Raw genomic sequence first — 22,868 nt, 5'->3', positions numbered from 1 at the left:
GGCCTTTGGTCTCTATGAGGTTAGGAAGCTGGTCCTTGTTAGAGGAACCCCATGGGGGTGAAGCTGGGAGCCAGTCCCTGTTAGAGGGAACGCCATTGCAGGGTGGGGCTGGGGGACTCGGGGGGTCTGGTCTCAATAAGGTCTGGAAAGAGCCTCCACTTCAAAGCAGACCTCTGTATTTGGGGGGTCGGGGAGGGGAGGGAATAAAGGGCTGTGGGAAGAATGCTTGTGTGCTGTGGGTGGGAATCGGTCCAGGGGGCTTCGAGGGGGCTTCGGGGAAGCAGGCTGCTGGGTTGTCTGCGGATGCCAGCAGCCAGGTCCTGGGGAGGAGGAGGCGGGAAGGAGGGGTGCGCTCTCCCTCCCAGAAGTGCGGTGGCTCCCTGCCCCATCCTGGCTGGGTTCTGAGTTGCCACGGAGACCTGTCACACTGGAGCTACATAATTTCCAGGGAATGTCCCAAATTTCTGGGTCCTCCGGGAGACACCTGAAAGAGGAAAGAGAAAGATCATTCCTCATACTTCTTTTTCTGATAGAAATTATGAGGGCCCTGCCCCCTGCTGACAGTGCCTGGAACTGCAGCTGGAGCCCCCATCCCAGGGAGGGAAAAAATCTTTTCCTCATTCCAGCCTTCTAGTGGGAGAAGCTTAGATAAATGAAGCTATGCTTGGAAAATTCAATAGCGAATGACCAATGTGAGCACGCAACAACTGTGGGTCACTTCGCACACAGCACAGGGTAACCCCACCCTTCCTCGGGAAAGCAAGGAAGCAAGAGGATGAGTCACAGAACTTAAATTCAGAGGAATCTCACTGGTCTAAGTGCAACGCCCTCGTTTCAGAGGTGGGGCAGATGAGCCCTAGGAGGCAAGTGAATCCTCCCAGAGCGCTCTGCTGTTTAGAGGTCAACGTGGGCCTAAAGCTCAGGCCTCTGGCCTGTCACGCTCCCAAAGGCACCTGTGTCCTGGGTCCTGGGGCGATGGAGGGGGAATGTGAGAGGGTACAGGAGTATGAAGGGACAGTCCCGGGCCTCCTGTTCCCAGCAGGCTGGCATCCGATTCCTTAGGAGTAGGCCATGTCCGCCCTGTACCCACACCTTGCTGATGCTGTTAAGGCCCAGCTCTCCCACTTCCTCCAGGAAGCCTTCCCTGACTTACACTGTCCACAATGATAAGCCGCATGTGGCTACTGAACACTTAACATGTGTTAACATGACTGGAAACAGAACTTTCTAAACTCTTTCTCTAAAAGCACATGTGGCTTATACCACAAAGATGGTGCTTTTTCTTCTTGTCTATATAATTTTCGCAACACTTGATTAATAGATGTAAAGAAATTCAAACGCAGACATGGACCAAGTAGAATGCGAATGCGCCCCAAGCCCAGCCCTCCAAGGTAAGGGCCCTTAGCGAGTCGGCACTTCATAATCGATCACGGGTGTGCCCAAAGCCTGGTCACCTGTGAGGTGCTGGGATTCAGGGGCAAAGGGCGGGCCGCCAGGTCAAGGCTGCCCCTGAGCGCCCCGCCCAGGCAGCCCTCCAACGGCTCGGCCGGCAGCCTGCTGTCCCTGCAGCCTGCCGCTCGCTCGCCTCTGAGCGCGGCCCAGGCTCCCAAGCGGAGGTGCAGACAGGGCCCGCCCCCCCTGGGGAAACAGGCCACCTGACACCTGCTGGGCCAAGGCCGGCCTGAGGCTTCCTGCTTCAGTCCTTTGTCTGGGCTGCCCTTGGGCCAGGATCTCTCCCTCCTTTCGGCTGAGGGGGTTTGGGGGAGGTAGCTGCTGGCTGGGGCTGGGGGTGAGGGATACACTGACCTCATCAAGGACCCTGAGCCTCACCCCTCTGCCAGGTATGAAAGCAACAGCAGAAGTGCCGGCTCAGCAGGAGCATCCAGGGCCAGGTCTCCCCAGGAGCCAGGCCAGAAGGCATGTGTGGCAGGTCGGCCATGAGTCCACGTGAGCCGACATGCCCCCAGGGACCCTGAGGTACCCGCTCCGGCCTGCCCCGCAGCCCCCCCCCACCAGGCCCGCATACCCACAAACCAGCCGTCGTCACACTGCTGCATGACATCCACCCGGTCCCCCTCCCGCAGCTCCAGCTCATCCTCATTCTGGGGCCTGTACTGATACATTGCCCGGTACCTGCAGGAGACATTGTCATGGCAACCACCAGGCCCCACCCCTTCCTCAGACCAACCCAGAGTCTAGACCCAAGCATTGCCATGTGGGTTGAACTTCCCAGGGTTTCCCGGGCTCCCATCAGCTCTGGCCCCGCTCCTGGGGTGGCAGCTCCGTCTAGCGGCAGTGCCTCCTTCTCTCCCGGGCCTGCTCCCTGCTCGCCCACCCTCACGACCCAGCAGCCCTGCCTCCTCGGAGCTCCCAGTGCCTTCGAGTCTGTTCTGCCAGTTCCCATACTTGACACATCCACGCACTGACCTCAGGGCTGGAAACCCCGGGAGGGGACTGCAGCTGGGGCTGAGTGTGGGAGGCTGGCTCTAAGGCTGCAGGGCTGACAGGGACAGGTCAGGAACACTGCAGACAAGTGACCCCACCCCTGCCACCAAGTCACCTGTAAGCCCAGCAAGAACCAGCGCTACCTATCAGGAGTTTACCAAATCTACCCGGGGGGGCTGGGCGGACTAGGGGGGTCAGCGTGCTCAGCACTGCCTGCCGGCGGCCCCGCCCCTGACCAAGCACTCCCAGATGGTACTCACGGGGTCCAGTGTATCTGAGTGGTGTGAGGGTAGGAGGTCCCCAGGTCCGAGGGACGGCTGGAGCTTCCAGGGTGGGACAGAGAAGACCCAGGGGTGCTGAGACTCTGGGGTCCAGAGGAGGAGAGGCAGACACAAGCCAGCATGAGGGAGGGACAGTGAGGGGGCCTCCCGCTCCCCTGGGGCACCCTCCCCGCACTCTCCTCTGACCCTCAGTTCCCACACAGGGTCTGTGCGCATTTCCCCTCACAGGCAGGACAGGGGTGGGGGTGGGGCCCCTCCCACAGGCGCAGGGACAAGGCTGGGGAGGAGGCCAGGCACACCCGCAGGGCCTGCTCACACAGGCTGCGGGGCGGGCGGGCGTGTCTGCGGGCTGTCCACACGCCTTGACTGTACTTAACTACAAACTGTTAGTTCAAACCCTCCTAATACCTCTGGAGTGGGAATTACTATCCCCATTCTGCAGGTGAGGAATGTTCTACAGGTAAGAAAGCCTACACTGGAGACTGCAAGCTACACACCCAAGGCCACCCAGCAGGCTAATGGCAGACCCCTGACTCCTGGCCCCACCCTGTGCCAGAGGCTGATACAGACAAGCCACAGAAATGGAGCCTGAAAGGCCAGGAGGCCTGTAGTGGGTTTGGGCCTCCCCTAGAGCTCACCGGCCACCCCATTCTCCCTGGGATGCAGCTCAGAGGCCACAACCAACTTGAGGGCTCAGGGGTCCACAGGCCAGGGTGAGGCTGCAGGGCCAGGCTCTGCCCCGTCACCCCTCCGGCCTGTCCTGGGGTGGCCTGGGCAGGTTTCCAATGCAGCCCTGTCACAGGAATGGGGACACGGGGTAAGGAGCGGGGGTCGGCTCTCCATCTGAAACAGGCTGCCTTACCTGGGTCTGTGGTCTGGGGTCATGCATGGAGGAGGAGAAGCCAGTGCGGCGGGGGGAGGCCTGGCCCCCCCAGTCGGCAGGGTCAGCTGGACTGCGTGGCATTACTGGGGAGCTGGGGTGACGGGCGGCCAGCCGGGCGGTGGTCAGGCCGGGAGACGCAGGGAGCTGGGGGCCCTCATCGCAGACACGGAGCCGGGGCTCACGGCACACCTGCACGTAGCTGGCCGGGAAGATGCCCTGGCGCCCCGTGCCGGAGATGCGCCCCTCATACCAGTTCTCGTTCACCTTTCGGATCAGGCAGATGCGTTCCCCCTGCGGGAAGAGAGGAGTCAGCATCAGGAGGGCCTTCCTGCGTGCCGTGTGCCCAAGGGCGCCTACATGAGTGCCCAGCGGCATCAGGCTCGGAGCAGTCAGCAGGTGACGCAGGGGTCACACAGCTAGGAAGTGGAGGGGTCGGGAAGCCAAATCAGGCCGCCAGGCGGCACAAGCTGAAGTCTCAGCTCTTCCCACGGTATGCGGCCCTGGGTCTGGGTCCAGTCCCGCCCCTTGGGGACACCTACACACACCCCCTCTGAGTTCCTAGCCCTTTCTCAGCAGAGCTCTGGTCACAGGGGAGGCTGGTGGCTGACAACACAGATCCGAGCCAGGCCCTGCCGGTTTCAAGCTGTGCGGCCTCAGCGCAGTTGCTCTGCCTCTCTGAGCCTCAGCTCCCTCGCCTGGGAAGCGAGGGTAGCAATACTGCTGCCATGAGGAGCAGAGGAGAGTGATGTCAGGTTGGTAAGGGGCACTGGGCAGCACTACCCACCCCCACCAGGACTGGGCCCTGTCCCTGCCTCCGCACGGGGTGTCCCTGTCACCACCGCCAACAAACTCCTGGAGGGTGGCCAGGGCGTCCTCGGCCCGTGCGCCGGAGGTCAGGGTGCTGTCCTGGGGAAGGGCGTCCCCAGCCCTCTCCTGCCCCCACCTCTCCGCATCCGGCCACCTCCTTCCCCTCTGGCCCTGGGGCCGGCTCTGCTGGGGGACATTCATTAGAGGCATTCATGGTCTCTGCCCCAAAAATCAACCAAAGGGAGACCAGTTCCCTGCTTTATAGGATGTTTTCTCAAGCTTTCTTGCACACGACCTATCGTAAAAGCTGTGTTGTACCGACCCAGTACACAGCACACATACATGCATATATACGTAAATGCCTAAAAATGTGATAGGGTACCCTTTCTACACACAAGGCATTCTATTATTTCCATTTCATTCTTTTAAAAAGGCTGATTGTGACCCTCAAAACCTACCAACCTGGAATTGAAAAAAAAAAAAGCACAAGTACTCTAGAAGTTTCAGACTTTTTAAAAATAGGCTAAGTTAAGGGAAACATATCTAAAGAGACGAAGAAAAAAATTGGATACTGGATGAAGGTAGATTCACCCGACTCTTATAAAACATTTTACCACACATATTTCCCTCTGCAGTCACCAGCCCCCTCCGCCCCCCGCTCCCGGCCCAGCCCGGCCGCACCTTTCGGAAGGACAGCTCCACCTCCAGCTCCCCCTTAAAGTTGTACTGGGCCACCGCTTCTCCATACTCCAGCACCTGGTAGGTCGGGGGCTTGAGGGGCTTGGGGATCTCATCTGCAGGCAGCACCTGCAGGAAGAAAGGCCATGAGAAAGGTTCTGCCTGGACAAGGAGAAGGTGGTATGGGAAGACCTGTCCCCAGGCCAGAAAGGAGACAGGCACCAGATGCAAGCCTGGGGTGGCCATGGGCGAGCACAGCCGAGGGGATCGTGAGCCCAGAAGACCCCTGGAGGAAGCATTTCCAGTGGAGGTAAGTGGAGTGGGTCTCACCGGCTGGGGCAGTGTCTGCCCGGACGGACGCCAGCCAGTGAGAGGGTTGTCCAGAGGACAGGAAGAAGTGAGCTCCTAGGAGCAGGGAGCACCTGGTGGCCTGTTCTAAAAGTGAGGATCTAACAACATTTTATTGTCGCTGAGAGCCGAGTGCCTCTCTTACCTCCTCCCCTCTTACTCCACCAGCCTCAAATCTCCATGCTGCCCTCAGTTCACCCTACTCATAAAAACCTAGGAGCGAATCAACTACTTCCCCCGAGGATGTAAATGAATGATGGCAGGGAATACTGTATCTACTTTGCGAAGTTTCAGGATCAGAGAGCAGTTTCAGGATTCAGGATCAGAGAAGTTTCAGGTTCTGAGGGCAGGGGAGGCCTACTGATGGCTGTCAAATCAAGTGCCTGAATGAAACAAGAAGCTGGCCCAGGGGTCAAAGAGGAAGTCACAAAGCAAATGAGAATACGGCTTGAGCTGAATTAAAATATCAAAATCTGTGGGATGTAGTTAAAGCAGTGCTTAGAGGAAAATTTATAGCCTTGAAATGGTTCTGTTAAGGAAAAATGTTTCAAATCCATCATCTAAACGACCACCCTAACAAACTAGAAAAGAAGAGCAAATTAGAACTAATGCAAGCAGAAGAAAATAATAAAAAGGCAAAAATCAATGATATGGAAAACAAACACAGAAAAGTCAATAAAATCAATAAAATTTATTGATCAGAAAAGATCAATAAAATTAACAAATTTCTAGCCTGAATCAGAGAAGACACAAAGTATTAATTAGAGAAGACACAATGTATCAATTATCAGGAACGAAAGAAAGGACATCACTACAGATCTTACCAAGATTAAAAGGATATTAAGGAAATATCATGAATGACTTTAAATTAATAAATTAGATAGCTTGAAACTCCTTAGGAGACACAAACACCAAATTTAGCTGGTAGTCCTGTATCTATCCAATCCACAACCGAGGTCTGGATTCAGAGTCTGGATCTTCTCCTTAACAACTCGTCCCTGAACCTCAGCAAGCCCATCTGTAAAAAGGGGCAAATCTATCACTTCCTCGGGTTAATGACAGGGACGAAGCGGCTCACTCAGGTGGCTCTGGAACACCATGCGTTTGAACTGTGTGGTTCCACTAATACACAGATTTTTTTTTCCAGTGAGTATACTGGAAAATTTTTGGAGATTTGCAACAATTTGTAAAAACTCATATATGAACTGTGTAGCCTAAAAATATTTTTTTTTAAAAATTTTTTTAAGGAAAAGGTTATGGGGGACTTCTGGCCAAGATGGAGGCATAGGGAGATACACTTTGCCTCCTCATACAACCAAAAGAAGGACAACAACAAATTTAAAAACAACCAGAACTGCCAGGAAATTGAACTGTATGGAAGTCCAACAACCAAGGAGTTAAAGAAGAAACATTCATCCAGACCAGTAGCGGGGCAGAGATGGGCAGCCAGGGCAGAGAGGACATGTGGCCAGGCAGTGGCTGGAGGACCAGGTGGTCCCACATTTGTGTGTGAATAAACTGGGAAGAACAACAGGGGAGTGAGACAGACCACGCAACCCAGTGTTCCAGTGCAGGCAAAGAAAACCTCAAAACCTCTGGCTATAAAAACCTGCGGGTGATGTGGCGGCGGGATAAACTCCTAGCCCCACAGGAGAGTCTGTTGGAGAGACCCATGGGGTCCTAGAATGTACACAAATCCACCCAGCTGGGAATCAGCACCAGAAAGGCCCAATTTGCTTGTGGGTAGCGGGGGAAGTGACTGAAAGCTGGCGGAGAACCAAGCAAGCAGCATTAGTCCCTCTCTGACCCTTCCCCTACCTACAGTGTCACAACACAGTGACCTGAGTTGCCCGGCCCTGGTGAATACCTAAGGCTCCACCCCTTACAACATAACAGGTGCACCAAGACAAAGAAGTATGGCCCAAATGAAAGAACAGATCAAAACTCCAGAAAAACAACTAAGCAACAAGGAGATAGCCACCCTATCAGATGCAGAGTTCAAAACACTGGTAATCAGGATGCTCAGAGAAATGGTTGAGTATGGTCACAAAATAGAGGAACACGTGAAAGCTATGTCAAAGTAAAATAAAGAAAAACATATAGGGAACCAACAGTGAAGGGAAGGAAACCAGGACTCAAATCAATGATTTGGAGCAGAAGGAAGAAATATACATTCAACCAGAACAGAATAAAGAAACAAGAATTCAAAAAAATAAGGAGAGGCTCAGGAACCTCCAGGATAACTTTAAACATTCCAACATCCAAATCATAGGGGTGCCAGAAGAAGAGGAAGAGCAAGAAATTGAAAACTTATTTGAAAAAATAATGGAGAACTTCCCCAATCTGGTAAAGGAAAGAGACTTCCAAGAAGTCCAGGAAGCTGAGAGAATCCCAAAGAAGTTGGACCCAAGGAAGCACACACCAAGGTACATCATAATTACGTTACTCAAGATTAAAGGTAAGGAGAGAACCTTAAAAGCAGCAAGAGAAAAGAAGATAGTTACCTACAAAGCAGTTCCCATAAGGCTATCAGCTGATTTCTCAAAAGAAACCTTGCAGGCAAGAAGGGGCTGGCAAGAAGTATTCAAAGTCATGAAAGACAAGGACCTACATCCAAGATTACTCTCTCTAGCAAAGCCATCCTTTAGAATGGAAGAGCAGGTAAAGTGCTTCCCAGACAAGGTCAAGTTGAAGGAGTTCATCACCACCACGCCCTTATTACATTAAATGTTGAAAGGACTTATCTAAGAAAAAGGAGATCAAAACTACAAACAGTAAAATGACAACAAATTCACAACTACCAACAACTGAACTTAAAACAAAAACAAACTAAGCAAACAACTAGAACAGGAACAGAATCACAGAAAGGGAGATCACAGGGAGGGTTATCAGCGGGGAGGGGGAGGGTGGAGAATGAGGGAAGAGATATAGGGAACAAGAAGCATAATTGATAGGTACAAAATATACAGGGGGAGGTTAAGAATAGTATAGGAAATGGAGAAGCCAAAGAACTTACATGTACAACCCGTGGACATGGACTAAGGGGGGAGTAAGGGGGGGAGGGGAATGCTGGGGGGGTGCAGGGCAGAGGGGAATAAAGGGGAGGGGAAAAATGGAACAACTGTAATAGCATAATCAATGGCATATAGTTTAAAAAGAAAAAGAAAAAAAGAAAAAGGTCACAGCCCTGGCTGCTATGGCTCCGTGGACTGAGCACCGGCCTGCGAACCGAAGGGTCGCCAGTTCCATTCCCAGTGAGGGCACAGGCCTGGGTTGCAGGCCAGGTCCCCAGTTGGGGGCCTGCAAGAGGCAACCAATTGATAACATTTCCTTTTCTCTAGCTTACTTTACTGTAAGAATACAGTACCTAATACATATAGCATACAAAGTAAGTGCTAATCTGTTGTTTATGTTATCTGTAAGCCTTCTGGTCAACAGTAGGCTCAGCAGTCCAGTTCTGGGGGAGTCCGAAGTTACAGCAGACCGTGTGGGGTCAGCGCCCCAAGCCCTGCATTGTTCAAGGGTCAACTGTGCACAAGAATGAGGAAGATGCCACAGGTATATGTGGCCTGTAAACGTCACACAGTTTGCACTCCTGCCAGGTGTCATTAGGATTCATCCCCACGATGGCCTGGGAGACAGGTGCTGCAGGGTGCCGGTCCCTGGTTCTCCCCGCAGCCCTTGCTGAGCACACATCTCCCCAGCCGTGGCCAAGTGCTGGGCCGCGCTGAGAGGCCGCGGTCAGGAACCAGGCAGAGACACGGCAGCCCGGAGCTCCCAGGGGCACGTCTTGGGGAACCCCCGAGATCGGGCAGCCAGCCCCTAGAGAAGCCGTGGACGGACGGCGGGGCTCTGCCCACGGTCCCTGCTGGCTCCGCTCACCTCCACGTAACTGGCAGGGAAGATGCCCACCCTGCCGTGGTGCTCCCCCTCCAGCCAGTTCTTGTCCACCTCCTTGTGGATGTAGACGATGTCACCCTTCTTCAGGGTCAGCTCCCTGCAGGCCAGAGCAAGGACAGCGGCAAGCTGAGGTCCTCCTCTCCTCCTCCTCCTCCTCCTCTCCAGAGCCTGTCCCGACGCCCAGAGTCCCCTCCACCCCCGAGATGCTCCCCTCGGCTGGGCCCCTGGGGGCGGGGAGGGTGAGGAGAGAAGGGCACTTACTTGGGCGACTGTGCCTGGAAGTCAAACTTGAGCCTGGCAGCCTTCCTCTGTGCAGGGGGAGAGGACAAAGGGGGTGTCCCGGGTCAAGCGGCGGCCAGGACCCGCCCCAGGCCATCTTGGCACCCCGACCCTCAGGCTCCCGCCCCCTCACCTTCTTCTCTTCCTTCCTGGCAGGACTGACCCCTCGTTCGGAGGCACCGCGGTCTGCGGAGAAGCACGCATTCGGCTTGGGAAGGCCGGTCTGGGGCGGGGGCAGGGAGGGCGTTCCCCCTCCCCTCCCCTCCCCACCCCACCCAGGCCCCAGTGGCCGCAGGGGGCTCTCGGGTCTCTCTGCCACAACCCCGAGGCGCCAGACAGAGGCGTCTGGGCAAGAAAAAGCGCAGGATCTGGTCCTTACCTCGGGCTGAGGAAGGGTAGACAAAATCCCTACGACCTAGGAAGGGGCTTCCTCCATCCGCCATTCTGTGGGGGCTCAGGGGTCGGGAGGAACCCCGGTAAAGTGCATTCGGGAAGCTGGGGCTCCAGGCGGAGGCGGGGCTGCGGGGACAGCGAGAGTGAGCCACCTGCCTGGCCTCCCGCCCGGCCAGGCTCTCTCCCGGCGCCCCACGCGTCCCCGAGCTCCAGCGGCCTCCCCCCGGCGGCCCCCGCTCGCCACAGGACGTCCCACTTCCCAAGGCGGAGGGCCGGGCCGGGAAAGGGTGCGGCCGGCGGGGAGGCGGGGAGCGCTGGGGAGTGCGGGCCGCGGCCACCCCGTCCCCCGCTGAGGACAGCGTCCCTCTGGGGGCCGGGGACAGGCCCCCAGCCCCGGTCCCCGCGGCGCGCGGTGCCGCGTCCTCGCCGGCCACCTGCCGCCCTCCGCGGCCCCCCCACTCCCCTACCCCCGGCCCGCGCCACGTCCCCTCCCCGCGCCACGTCCCTCCTCAGCCACGTCCCGCCGCCCCCCGCGCCCGCCCGCCCGCCAGCCACTCACCGCGCGGGGGGCCGCGGCTCCTGGGGCCGTCGGGGCGCCTGGGAGCCCTGCGCGGGAGACGGCGGTCAGGCCGGGACGTCCCGCCGCAGCCCAGGCCGCCGCCTCCGGGAACGTTAGTGGCTCGGAGGGAGAAGGTGGGCGGGGCGGGTCCGAGCGGGCGGGACCCGGGCGGGGCCGAGGGGCCGGAGAGGAAGCGCGGGAGGGGCGTGCGGAAGGGGGCGGGCGGCCGGGATGCCGCGCGGCGGCGGCGGTCCCCGCTGGCCGAGGTCGGGACCGGGCGGGGCGCCCCTGCAGCTCGACGCCGGGCTCCCGCTTGCCTCGGCCTGGGAGAGTCCTCGGGAGTGGCCCGGAGAAGCCCGCGCCCCGCCTCTTTTGGAGGAGCGCGCAGACGGGGTCACGCCGGCCCGAGTTGCTCGGCGTGCGGCCGGAGGGCCCGCTGGCCTGCCCGCTCGCCCGAGCCCAGTCGCGGCGCGCCCCAGGCCCGGAGCTCCCAGGAGGGCGAGGGGTCCGTACCTTGGGGGAGGGCTGCCGGGTCTCGATAGCCCGCAGGTCCTTGTCCAGCTCCGCGCTCAGCTTGGCCAGCTCTCTCTCCAGCAAGACCTGGGCCGGGTGATGGGGAGGGACAGGGGGCGCCGGTCAAAGGTCAGGCGTGAGGCGCCCAGTGGACAGCAGGACAAAGCCCGCGACGCCAGCAACCCTTGCAAAGGGCGGGCTCCCTGCCGGTGTGCCTGCCCGGAGGCGCGTCTCGGGGTGTCAGGAGGTCCACGCCACAGCCTCTCGCCGGCTCCTCCTTCCGGACCCAGCTCACCTACCTGGCACCCCGAGATAGTCCCTCCGCCCCAGATTTTGTCGTGATACTTCTCTGTACGAGCCTGCATCTTCCTCTGCCCAGCCCCCGCTTCCCATCACGTCCTCTAGGGCCTCCCCCAGCCTGGCTTCACTGTACCTAACCTGCTCCACCCCCCGCACCCCCCGCGGCCCATCCAGCCCCCTGGACTTTGCCTCTGTGCCTCCCCCATCCAAGCACCCTCTCAGCCTGGCCGAGCCCTCCCAGCTTCTCAGAGCCCAGCTCCACCTCTAAGAATACTCCCCAACAGCTCCAGTCCACACTGACCACTCTCTCCTCACCTCCTACTTTGATCAACACACATTTATTCAACACCCGTCTGAGTGTCTATGCTATGCCCAGTGCTGCGGTGGGTGCTGGGGATGCAGAGGTAAACTGCATGGGGCTGGAGGGGACCAGAGCTTTGGGATCTGTGTCCTCTGCCCCAGGTCACAGGGCCAGCTTCACTCAGCATCTCTCCTTTGTCCCCGGACACTGCTGTCTCCCCTCCCCCACTTTCCCTGCACACTCACCTCAATGGGCTGGGAGGGCTTCTCCGCAGGGTCGTCCACCAGAGGTTTCTTGGGCTAAGGGTGGGAAGGGGCAGTCAGAGGGGGCGCCCTGCCTGCCGAAACACAGGAGCCGAGGGGCGCATCCCCTTGCAGAGGGCCAGGCCCACACTCACCTTCTGCCCAGTCTCCAGTTCTTGCAGAAACTGGTTCCAAGATTCTTCCGTCCAGATGTTGTCCGCCTTCTCGCGGCGTCTGGGCACCTGCATGGGGGCGGCAGGCATCAGCTTGGGTAGACAGAGGCTGGGACCCCGGGCCCCTGTCAGGCCACTGCCCTGCCCCATGACCCACACCCCCTGCCAAGGGTTCTGGGCTCACCCAGACGCACAGGCCCCAACAGAAACGGCATTATCCGGGCCCTTCCTGCAGAGGGGCCTGGCCAAGAAGGCACTGGGCACAGTGTGGGGAGGGCGCTGGGCTGGCTACCTGATTAGGGGTCTGGGACAGGGAGGAGGATGCTCCAGGATTGCAGTGGAAGGTGCTTCTAGGCAACTCGTCAGAGCAGTCCCAGCTTCTTCTAGAGACAGGGAAGGGCATCTCTTCAGTTTCCTCTTAGGGAAACTGAGGCGTGAGTGAGAACTCGGCCCGGCAGGCGAGCTGCAGCCCCGTCCTCTCCTGCTCCGGGCTGTGCAGCAGCATCACAAAATGGAAAGTTACAAGCACTGAGTTCAAATAGCTCTGCCACCTCGCTGTGCCGCCTTTGGGCGCGTTACGGAACTGGGGGAGCCTCGGGTCCACTGCCTGTAAAGTGAGAACGATTCCCACCTGCACAAGGGCGTGGGGAGTTGCCTGTGAGGGCGCAGAGCCGAGACGCCCAGGAGAAGGCCTGGCCTGGGCCAGCTCCGCGAGTGGCCGTCCTGCCGGCTTGCCGCACGGCCCCGCGTGTGGTCGGCCTGGCCCCAGGACTGCGCCCCCCCGCTGCCTGTGCTCCCTCAGGAAGGCTGGTCTCTCCAGCTGCCACACCGCGTGTCTTGCACCTGTGCCCAAGGGTGTGGGACTACATCCCCGTCCGAAGAAGGCCCAGGGCGGGGAAAAGCCCGCAGGCCTGGCCCTGGAGTCCTGGGCCTCAGCGCTCTGAGGGCTGAACTCGGTGACCTCATCTGGAGACCACTCCGGCCACATTCCAGGCGCTGCACTGTCAGAGCTGCCTCGGTCCCCTGTGGGACTTCCTTCTTGGCCGGCTCACCCGTTCCAGCCTCTGCTGAATTTGAGAGTTTCTACCAAGGGGAATGACTGCGCCAAGCTTATCCACTGATGGAATGTCTGACCAGAACGTCAGGATCTGTTCGCTGTAATCATGACTCTATTTTCTTTCTCAAAATAATCTTGGTACTGACAGTGATAGAATGGAATATGCCGTTCCCGGTGTAAGGGAGCTCTAGTCATAACTAAGCCTGTAGATTAACAATGTTTGTGGGGTCTTGCTATGAGCCTTGATCCTCACAGCCCCACTTGTTGGATGGGGATATGAGGCCTAGATTGCTTAAGTTGCCCATGGGCCACAAGGCTAGTGGCCGCGTACCCCCGGTATGCAGAGGCGGCCAGCGCGGCTGTGCCAGTGGGTCAGTCCCTCCCAGAAGGAATAAGGACCTCATTGGTTTCACTGCGAGCAAAGCTCCGGCTCCCAAGGCGGGGTCAAGTCCCTCTAGGTCCTGCGGCCAGGCTGGGCCTGTGTAGTTAGCACGGATAAAAACAGCTGCATCCTTCACTTCTCATGCATGTGTGGGGGTCTCTCTCTCCGTGGCACCTGGGAGGACGCTTAGGGCCTCCACCCCATCGTTTTCTCTCCGACACCATCAAAGTGATGGCCCCAAGTCCACACCTAGTCCTGGGACACCAGGCTCTCCACCCCATATGACCTGTGATCTTCAGGGTGATGAACGCTGCTGTCAGCCACAAAAGCGTCAAGGGGAGTCCTGACCAGGAATGGGTGCAAAGTCCACCCCGACCTGCCATTCCCTTGGGGCCTAGGCCTGGAGGGCAGTAATTGGTGCGGTGCGGACCCTGAGAAGGGACTGAGCTCTGAGGCTGTACCTGCTGTGGCCACCAGAGGGTGCCAGTCCCCAAATGGAAGCCAGGATCCCTCTCCGCCCTCAGGCCCCTTCCCCACTGCGGCTTACCCGCTCAGAGAGGAGGCCTGGCCTGGCCGGGAGGCAGGTCTGTGCGGGGCCCCTGGATGCCTGGAGTCTGCAGAGGTAGCAGAGGAGGAAGCCACTGAAGGTGGGAGAAGACAGGGCAGTGAGAGCAAGGGTCGGGGGGAGCTAGGCACCCACACGCACCCACGCTCCTGGGTAGCTTGTGGGAAGCAGGGTGGTGTTCGGGACCACCAAGTGTGGGCTTTGCACAGAGAATTTGCACTCTTTAAGAAATCTTAAAAATAGCTCTGGGGTAGGTAGTGTCCCCATTTTACAGATGAGGACAGAGAGGCCCAGAGAAATCATGGCTTCCCTAGGCATTCAGTGGACAGGGAAGCTGAGGCTGTTCATTGCCACCTGCTGGGGGGGATCGCACCCGAAGTGGGCTACACAAACTTCTCAAGCTGAAGTGAGCTGAGGGGGAACCCCAGAGCCCCGTGTGGCTGCAGAGAGGGGCAAACGCAGGGCCGGGCTGGGGCGGGCCACCCCCTCACCTCTGGGTGCTTCCTCAAAGGTCCAGTCCAGCTGCAAGTCTGCAAGAGCGAAAGGACCGGGTCAGGGGAGGGACGACAGGCAGGTCAGGTGCCCTGTGAGGCCACCTCAGGGGCTCCAGGCCGCCCTCCTGCCGAGAGCAGGAGCCAAGGGACTGAGTCAGGGCCTGAAGAATGTCCCGAGGGAGGGAAGGAATTAGGAGGGCTGCTCTGAGGAGGGCTTGAAATGCCTCTGGCGGAAGGCCTGAGCCAGCCAGCCTGGGCAGTGGACTTGCCCCAGCTCCCGCTCCTCCCTCCCCGGTTCCCACACAGACCCCCTCCCTGACCTTTTAGACCTGCCCTCGCCTCCCCTCGGCAGGTAAGGGACACCGCACCTCCTCCTCTCCCCCCTTCCTCTTCTGCAGCCTCTCCTAACTGTTCGTCCTTCCCTCTTTGCCCAGACTCTCTCCCCACAGTGCTCATGGCTTTCCGGGGCCTCCTAGGAAAGCGGCTGACCGGCCAGCCGGCCGACCCGAGCTCCTGGACAGGCACACCTGCCCCCACGGCTCCCCAACCACCCACCACAATACCCGTCTCAGACCCGCGCCTTCCTCCGGCCCTGGGGTCTCCTGCGCCCTCTGCAGGGCAGGCGGGCTGTGGCTCACTCACTGTCTCCGGGTCCCCTGCTCCTGGCATAGGCTTCAGCCCTGCCATTCTTGCCCCAGCTGCTCTTCCCAAGACCCGGCGACTTCCCCATCACCAAGTCAAAAGGTCAGTGCGTGGGCCCGTCAGCAGCATTTGTCACAGTGGGTCCCTTCCTCCTTTTGAAACTCCTCTTCCACTTGGCTGCAGGGAGGCCACTCGGGCTCTCCAGCTGCCTCCCCGCTGCCCCGCGTGGCTGGTCCTGCTTGTTCAGGAGCCACCGCCGCCGGCGCTCGGCCGTCGGGCCCTGCCTCTCCCTTCCTACACAATCTTGTCTAGTCTCCTGGCTTCAAAGGTAACATGGGAGTCCAGGGATTCATAGCCTTGGCTGCACATTGGAATTACTTGGGCGGATTTCCATCAAAGTCTCTCTGAGTGAGTCCCAGGTGTTTCTACGTGCAGCCCCGGCGTGGCCCCTGAGCTACAGACGTGTATTAACCGCCTGCTCCAATCTCCACTTGGATGCACCACATCCGAAGCTGCGGGCCTCTGACACCGGCCGCTCGTGCATCCTCCCTGCCCGTGGAAGTGGCGACTGCGTCCTTCCGCCCGCTCAGGTGTAAAGTCAGCCTGGACTCCTCTCCCCGCTGCCACATCCATCCATCCGCAGATTACCAGGACTCTGCCGCCGAATCCCGCCAGGCCCGCGGCCGCCGCCCTGCTCTGAGGCACTGTGGCCTCTGGCCCGGACAGAAGCCAGGCCTCCTAACTGGCCCCTGCCTCAGGCCCTGGCCTATCTCTTTCCCACCTGGCAGAGCCTGAGCGAGCCCAGGTGCCACTTGTCAGAGCATGTCACCCTTCTGCTCAGAACTGCCCAGCGGCTCCTCAGCCCTTCCAGAATAAAAGCCAAAGTCCTTATGATGGCCCCAAAGGGCTCCGTGACCCAATCCCGTCTCCCACCACATGCCCCCTCCACTCCAGTCTGGCCCCAATTTGATGCAACAAGGGAACAAGCCAGGCTTGCTTCCGCCCCTGGGTCTCTGGGTCCCCTGCCCTGCAGGGCTGGCTCCTTCACTCCCTGAGCGCTCTGCTCCGATGCCACTGAGCTGAGCGCGTCGCGGGGAGGGGGGCTTCCCAGCCGGCCCCCCTGCCCTGGGTGCGCCGGGCCTGTTGTTCCAAGCGCCGACCACCAGCGGCCATGCTGAGTATTTACCTGCTTGTTCTCTGTCCCACTCTGTCCTAAGCTTCCCCAGGGCAGGGACATTCTTTTTTGTTCCGTTTTATCTTCAGCACCCAGAATAGTGCTCAGCACATAGCAAGTGCTCAAGAGGGGGTCAGGGGACTGACTGAATGAATGAGGGGCCTCAGGGATCCCCAATACCCTCAGAGGACACTGGGGACAGTGTCTGGCCATTGTCTCCCCAACCCCAAGGACAGGGAGGAGGTTGGAGGACACTTCCTCTGGCCTGTTTTAGGACCCACTCAGCACAGAGCCTGGGGTGGGCACGGAGGGGCTCCCTGAGCCGGCAAGCCCCCTTCCCTGCCCTCCCTTCCAGAACCCCAGGGCCCGGAGCCCCCTCAGGCAGAGAGGGGGCCCTGGAAGGCCGTCTCACCTGGCATTTTTCGGTGAATCTGCTGGAACATTCTCCGGTACCAGTCCCTGGGACTGTCAACACTCTGGGATCAGAAAAGGCACAGTCAGGCCACCCGCCCAACATCCAGCCGCAGACTCAGCGGTTCCCCTCTCAGCCCCAGTGGATGAGCGCGCAGTGTCTCTAATGGGAGTAACTTCGTGTGACGTGTGATACACCAAGGAGATAAGATGTGTGGGAGGAGCTCCATCAGCGATGACCCCCAGCTGTGAGCTGTGGGCTGGGGTGGGCGGGTCACACTCTTTTCACTTTGTTTTTCAATATTTCTGGTGTTGCTACAAAGAATCTGTGATCCTAGGTAATGAAAAATCAATGCAGTAATATAGGTGGACATGGTCTTCCACACTCCCTGCCTCCCCCGAGCTTCAGGACAGCCCCGGGAGGCAGAAAGGCTGCGTTGCGGACTTCCGGCTCAGGTTCAGAGCGCGGGGCCGTGGACGGAGCCAGAGGCGGGCGCTGGCTCGAGACAGGCGTGGGGGTGGCAGGGCCCCTCGGAGCCTGGAGCCCCGTCTGCCCATGCTCACCCGGGGCCACGAGGCCTTCCCGACCAGGGCTGTGTTCACCCGCCCAGCCAGCAGTCCCGCAGCCACCCCCCAAGCTCTGTGGCCGCGACCCTCACAGGGGCCCTCCCAGCGCCGGCCCTCCGCCTTTGAGAGCCGGGCATCCCCGGTCCCCTTGCTCCACACACCAGTGTGCAACGCAGACACCCACGACTGCCTGTGACTTTGTGGGGCTTGTGACCCTTGAAACCCGTTGTGGCCAAACCCCTCATTTAGCCTGGAATGTTTGGGGGCTACCTTGGCTGCCCCCACTTTCATTCAGAGAAGTGCTCGGCGTCGGTCCCCGGCCCTGGACTCACAGATCGGGGGGCAATTGGCATGCCGCTCTCGTCCACCGGCCCGATTCCCTCGTACTTGACCCAGCGCTTGTCCCGGCGTTTGCTGTCCTTGGTCCATGTGGCTGACCAGTTCTGGGGATGCTGGGCGGTGGGGGTCTTCTGGATCCCCGAGGGCCGGCTCCCAGGGCCTGGCCAGGTCTGATACCAAGCGGGGTCTGCGGGCATGTGCACGAGAGCATGAGCAACAGGCAGGGGCCCACCCGGCCTGGCCCCCCCCCTTAGCTCCTCAGAGTATTGACCCCTGTGGGTTTGGACGTTTCCACGTCTCCTAGTCTGTTTGAGCTGATGACGCAGACTCTACCAACCTCCCATTCCCAGCAGGACCAGGGCCTCTGTTTGTTTACTTTTTAGTTAAAGTGAATATAAATGGATTTGTCTTGAGAAATCTGTGCCCGCCCCGCCCTGCTTCCCCGGGCTGTCCTAACAGCTTCCAGAATGAGGGCTGGGGATCATTACTTGCAGAAAATGCTGGGGGTGTCCCGGCCAGGGAAGCGGCGGGGTGGGGCCAAAAAGACGCTGCGCTTGGAGGGGACAGACTGAATTCAGGCCCCGGCTTGGCCACAGCAGTCAACCTCCCAGTGCCTCCATCTCTACCGTCAGGGGCATCGTAGCAAGGGTTCAGGGACAATTAGTGGGTGTGACCGTGCCTGACACACAGTCAAGAGGTTCTCGATAGGGACAGAAACCCATTCGCCAGAAAGGCCACCCGGGGCCTCAGCTTGCCCGCACCTCCGGCCCCAGGTCCTTGTGCAGCAGCCTAGCCAGGGCTTCCGCGTGGACCCTCACAGCCTCTGTGGCTGAGCCTCTCTGAGACTCGGCTCCTCGCTGGAAAGACGCCCACACTTTGCCAGGATGTCGAGGGATTAAGTACGTGAAGCTTATAAAGTGTCTGTACAGTGCTCAGCAATTACTTGTTAAAGGAATCAACTCCTCGACAGCGTGCCTGCCTCCTCTGGGCCCTGCACACGGATGTCCCAGGACCCCCGGGCCCTGTGGCCCAGGCCGGCGCAGCCCCCAGGAGCCCGGGGGCTGCCGTTCTCAGGGCTGCCTGTCCACCTCGTGCTACGCAGACCGCAGCAGCCCTCAGGGGCCTGTGATGGGTCTGGGCTCCAGGCCCTTCCTCAGCCAACACGCGCTCACATCCTCACCCTTCCATCCCCAACCTGAGCTGCTCCCTGCCTGCTGGAGGTGCCCCCAGCCCCCCCACAGTGTCCCCTGCGCACTTCCTCCCCTGGCACAGGGGCGGAGGGAGAGGAAAGGGATGTGGCAGCCGGCTCTCTCCCCTCTCTCCCGCCGCATTTGCTCCCTCAGGCCAGCATGCTCACCTAGGGAGGGGCAGTGAGCTGAGCTTGGAGCCCCACACCCCGCACCCGCCCCGCACAGGGGGCTCCTGGACCAGGTTTGCCTGAGCAGACCCACCTGGGTGCCGGGAAGCATCTCTCCTCGGTGGGAAGTACCCGTTGCACACGGTCCGGGGCGCAGGATCATGGAACTGGAAATTAAGGGTGTTGGAGCCACCATTCCGGATCACAGGCACCTGTGGGGAGGGGCCGGGAGCGGCAGCTCAGGCCCAGAAGTTCCCGGGGGAGGGTGGGGGGGACGGCCGCCAAGGCTCTTCCCGCGGTGCCAGGGCTCCAGGGCCAGCCTGACCCCTCGAGCGAGCGCTTTGCTGGCCCGCCTCTCCCAGCCCCGTAACCCTGCTGCTCCCCGCCCGTCCGCCAGGGCCCCAGCCACTCTGCTGCCTTGCTGTCTTGCTCACCCGAGTGCCCCGGGAGGACGCCCCTACGTGGGCCCGGAGGTGGCCAGGGATGAAGTCGTCCAGGCTGAGCCCAGCTGGGAGGCTGCAGGGTGGGGCCTGCATGCTTGGGTCAAGGTCGGAGGACGCGGGGCGTGCCAGCAGCTGTTCTGCGCGTCCTCTGTGGGGAAGGAGAGAGGAAGGAAAAGCCCTGCTGGACCGGCTGCCTGTGCCCCCTGGGCTTGACCTCGGCGTGGGGGCAGAGGGGACGGCTGTGGGAGGGCATCGGGGCCAGCTGGGTGGGAGGTCCAGCACCCAGGAAACAGGCCACTCTGGGCACCCGCCTGCAGGCTGCCAGGGCCGGCTCCCAGCGGCACAATGGGCTGCTTGTTAGGCCCGGGCAGGAGCTGCGGGGAGAGTGGGGGCGGGGCGGCTGGCCAGGAGCGGGCCTGCTGGCCAGGCCCTCTGGGGCTCTCACTGCACAGTCAGCCCGTCCCCCCAGAGGGGAGGCAGAGGGAACTGGGGCAGCTGGCAGAGGAGGCCCGGGCACGCGGGACTTTGTTTCAGTTCCCTCTGCCTCCCTCAGCCCCCGCATGAGCATCTGCTCCTCAGCTGAGGAGAGGCCTTGGGCAACAGCAAGGCCGCGCCCACTGCCCAGCAGGGACCAGCTCCAGGCAGGGAGAGCACGAGGGCATTTCCAGGCAGCAGGAACCGCCCCCGAGCTCAGAGGACTGTCAGCTGCCTGGTTTTGCCTCAGGGGGCTCCTGGTGCCAGCGAGGGTGGGGGCAGAGACGGGCAGTGGGTAAGAGCAAACTTGTGCGTGGACGGGCAGTGCTGATTCTCGCCCGCACACAGACGCACACCCTGCTTTCTCCTACACCTCCAGGCTGTTTTTCAACAGAGCGTCCTGGGAGCCACATGCCTGCCTGGCTAGTTGGGTTCTTTTGTCCCCTGCTCAGGAGACGGGGCGCAGGCATCCAGCAGATGGAGGTGGAGGGGCAGCCGGACAGGGTTTTGCTCCCCAGAGAGCAGCGCGCAGAGCAGGCCCCCCACCTGTGCTGGGGGACAGGGCCAGGAGCTGAGCCAACCGCCACCACCCTCGGAGGCTAGACCCATTCTGCTGTTCTTGTCCGGCGGGGCTCGTGTGTGCCTGTGGGGTCTGGGGGCTCACTGAGGGCTGTGAGGGCCACTCAGGGCGCCGTGTCTGTGTGTCTGTGTGTCTGTGTGGTGGAATGTAAGTGCAGTGCTGTGCAGGTGACTTGTGGGGGCACCCCTGGGGGCGGGGCACGGGAGCGGCCCCGGGTATCAGTACAGAGGGTGTCAGGTTGGCCACTGTGGGTGGGGGCGGGCAGCTGAGGGAGGTCATAGGAGCAGCACACGAGTTAGGGGGCCCAAGGGGGCACAGGCCCAAGGGGAGCTGTGGTTAGTCTCGCGCCCAGGCCATGGGGCAATGCAGGGTCCAAGCAAGGCTGGGGCAGCTCCCTGTCTCTGGTCTGAGCAAGGATGTCCTCCTACCCTTGGAAGGCCTGTCCAGGCCGCCCCTGGCTGCGGGGAGAAGTGCAGGGCTGAGGCTGGAGGAGGGGCAGCTCGCCAGCTGGATCCAATTAGGGCTCCTACCAAAAGCAAAACACGCAGGCATCCCCAGTTCCTGCTGCTCCCCCTCCTCCCCTTGGGGAAGTTAAGGCAGAGGAGGCGGGAGGTCCCGCGGAGCGGGCGCGGGCTGGTTCCTAGCAGCGACCCCTGCCGCCCCAGCGCCCCGTTCTGAGGTCGGCATCCGCCGCCCCCGCCAGCTTCCGAGCCTCCATCTGTTCCACCCTGCGTGCAAGTCCTCTAGCGGGACGGGGACGGCGGGAGGTCCCCACACAGCACCCTCTTTTCCGGGGCATTGGGGGCCCGGCCTGCGCAGGGACGCGCAGGGTGGGTGTGGAAGGGCACGCCGAGCTTCCGCCCGTCAGCCCTGTCGTCGGGAGACGGGGACACGGGGGAAAGGAGTGGCTCTTCATTTGGCGGAGGACAGAGGGCGCCTGCAAATCTCGGGGGTCCTCCCGGAACGCAGGCAGCCCTGCACCCCGGCCGCCAGCTCCCAATAGCTGGAAGCGGCGAGGGGCTCTGCTGTGGCCGGGGGCTCCTTCCCAGCTGGAAGTGCTGCCCCGGCCTGGGTTCTGCTCTAGGCGCCTCCTCGGGTTCTTTCTAGCTTTGAGTCCACGTGGACAGGACAGGTTTTCTCAAATTTTGCTTTTTGTGGCTCAAGAGGGGGCTCCTCACCTCTTTCCGCCGCAGAGTTTGGGGCGAGGACCCCGGGGGAGGGCTCAGCGCCTTCTCTTCGGGCTGGGCACAGGTGCCTCCCCGCCCCTCCTCCCCACACCTACCTTCCCTGGCGAGCAGGTGGCGGGGACTGAGGGCGCCGGGAAGGACTCGAGCATCTCGGCCGGGCGCCTGCCTGGTGCGGCCGCGCCGGGCCCTCGCGGGGGAGGGCAGGGAGCGGCCCGGCCGCGCTGTCCGCCCTCGTGACCGCGTCGGGACGGGCTCCGCGAGGCCGGCGCCCGAGGAGGAAGAGGGATGGACGGGGCTGAACGGCCCCGGGAGGAAGGACGGGAGCGGCGCGGGCGGGCGGCCGTCTGCCTCCCTCCAATCTGGACTGGGAGCCCGGGGCGGGGGCGGGGGTGGAAGGCCTGCGGGGCGGGGGCTCGGGCCGCGGCCCAGGCGTGCCAGTGGCCTCTGTCGGGGCGCGCCGCGGGGACGCTGTGGCCCTGGCGGAGGGGGCCGGGCCGGCCGCGCGGAGGCGCCGGGAGGGGCCGCCAGGGTCCCCAGGGAGCCCGCTCTGGTTTCCCAGCTGCCTCCCCGCCCCCCACCGCAAGGTTGGCGTCGGGGCGGGCGCGGGGGGTGCGGTGGGGGCGAGCACCGCTCAGAGTTTCCAGCGACACTTCCAGCGGGTGGGAAGGGACCCGCTGCACGGCGGAGCCTGAACGGAGGGCACGAGTGATTAAAGAGCAGGGCGCAGCCAGCAGCTGATACGGAGTCGGCCGCCCGGAGAAGGGAAGGCGCTGCAGACGGACGGGGGCCGAGATAGGGCTCCCCGCAAGCCGCGGGGTCCCGCCCCGCTCCGCCCGAGGGACCCTGCTCGGCGAGGGAGTTGGGGCTGCGTACGCGCGCGTCCGGGTGCGTGCAGGCCCACACCCCACCCCCGCGCGCGCGGCGGACGGGCGATGCTCACGCGGGCGAGCCCCGCGGCGGGCGGCTGGGAGGAAATTGGCCGACGCGAGCGGCCCCCCGGGAGGGCCGCGCCCCTGAAGAGGATGAGGGCGGCTCCCTTTGGCGGGGACGGGGTGACCGGGTCTCGGTGTTCCCACACACCGCATTTGTTTTCA

The 22,868-nt window shown here is 61.1% G+C and overlaps 1 protein-coding gene across 2 annotated transcripts; it reads right to left on the bottom strand.

Annotated features, from left to right (window-relative positions):
• Nucleotides 1-298: 298 nt before the first annotated feature.
• On the bottom strand, nucleotides 299-22,150 carry SORBS3 (sorbin and SH3 domain containing 3). 2 transcript variants are annotated; one of them, XM_054578973.1, is made up of 21 exons: nucleotides 21,870-22,150; nucleotides 19,525-19,681; nucleotides 19,185-19,302; nucleotides 17,727-17,920; nucleotides 16,829-16,892; nucleotides 14,598-14,636; nucleotides 14,089-14,182; nucleotides 12,395-12,485; nucleotides 12,085-12,171; nucleotides 11,933-11,986; nucleotides 11,087-11,173; nucleotides 10,574-10,620; nucleotides 10,001-10,140; nucleotides 9,755-9,807; nucleotides 9,604-9,650; nucleotides 9,325-9,439; nucleotides 5,098-5,223; nucleotides 3,589-3,900; nucleotides 2,706-2,809; nucleotides 2,027-2,133; nucleotides 299-484 (listed from the first exon to the last, which is right to left on the bottom strand). In XM_054578973.1, the coding sequence occupies exons 2-21, from the start codon at nucleotides 19,624-19,626 to the stop codon at nucleotides 423-425; spliced, it is 2,043 nt and encodes a 680-aa protein (XP_054434948.1). In that variant the 5' UTR covers nucleotides 19,627-19,681; nucleotides 21,870-22,150; the 3' UTR covers nucleotides 299-422. The 2 variants fall into 2 exon arrangements, with proteins under 2 accessions (XP_054434948.1, XP_054434947.1); XM_054578972.1 differs by having other exon boundaries at nucleotides 14,089-14,155; nucleotides 21,870-21,974.
• Between the last annotated feature and the right edge of the window lie 718 nt (nucleotides 22,151-22,868).

Source organism: Pteronotus mesoamericanus, unplaced genomic scaffold (assembly GCF_021234165.1).
Source record: "Pteronotus mesoamericanus isolate MK-2021 breed Mesoamerican mustached bat unplaced genomic scaffold, CSHL_Meso_final contig_502, whole genome shotgun sequence".
Classification (NCBI taxonomy): domain Eukaryota; kingdom Metazoa; phylum Chordata; class Mammalia; order Chiroptera; family Mormoopidae; genus Pteronotus; species Pteronotus mesoamericanus.
This window is presented reverse-complemented; position numbering and strand designations above follow the sequence as displayed.

Coding starts and splice junctions, on each gene's coding strand:
- SORBS3 (XM_054578973.1), bottom strand. CDS start 19,626: ATGCAGGCCCCACCCTGCAGCCTCCCAGCTGGGCTCAGCCTGGACGAC. Junction 12,172..12,394: donor TGTCCCAGACCCCTAATCAG/GTAGCCAGCCCA, acceptor GCCCCCATGCAG/GTGCCCAGACGCCGCGAGAA. Junction 2,134..2,705: donor ACTCAGATACACTGGACCCC/GTGAGTACCATC, acceptor TGTCTCCTGCAG/GTACCGGGCAATGTATCAGT.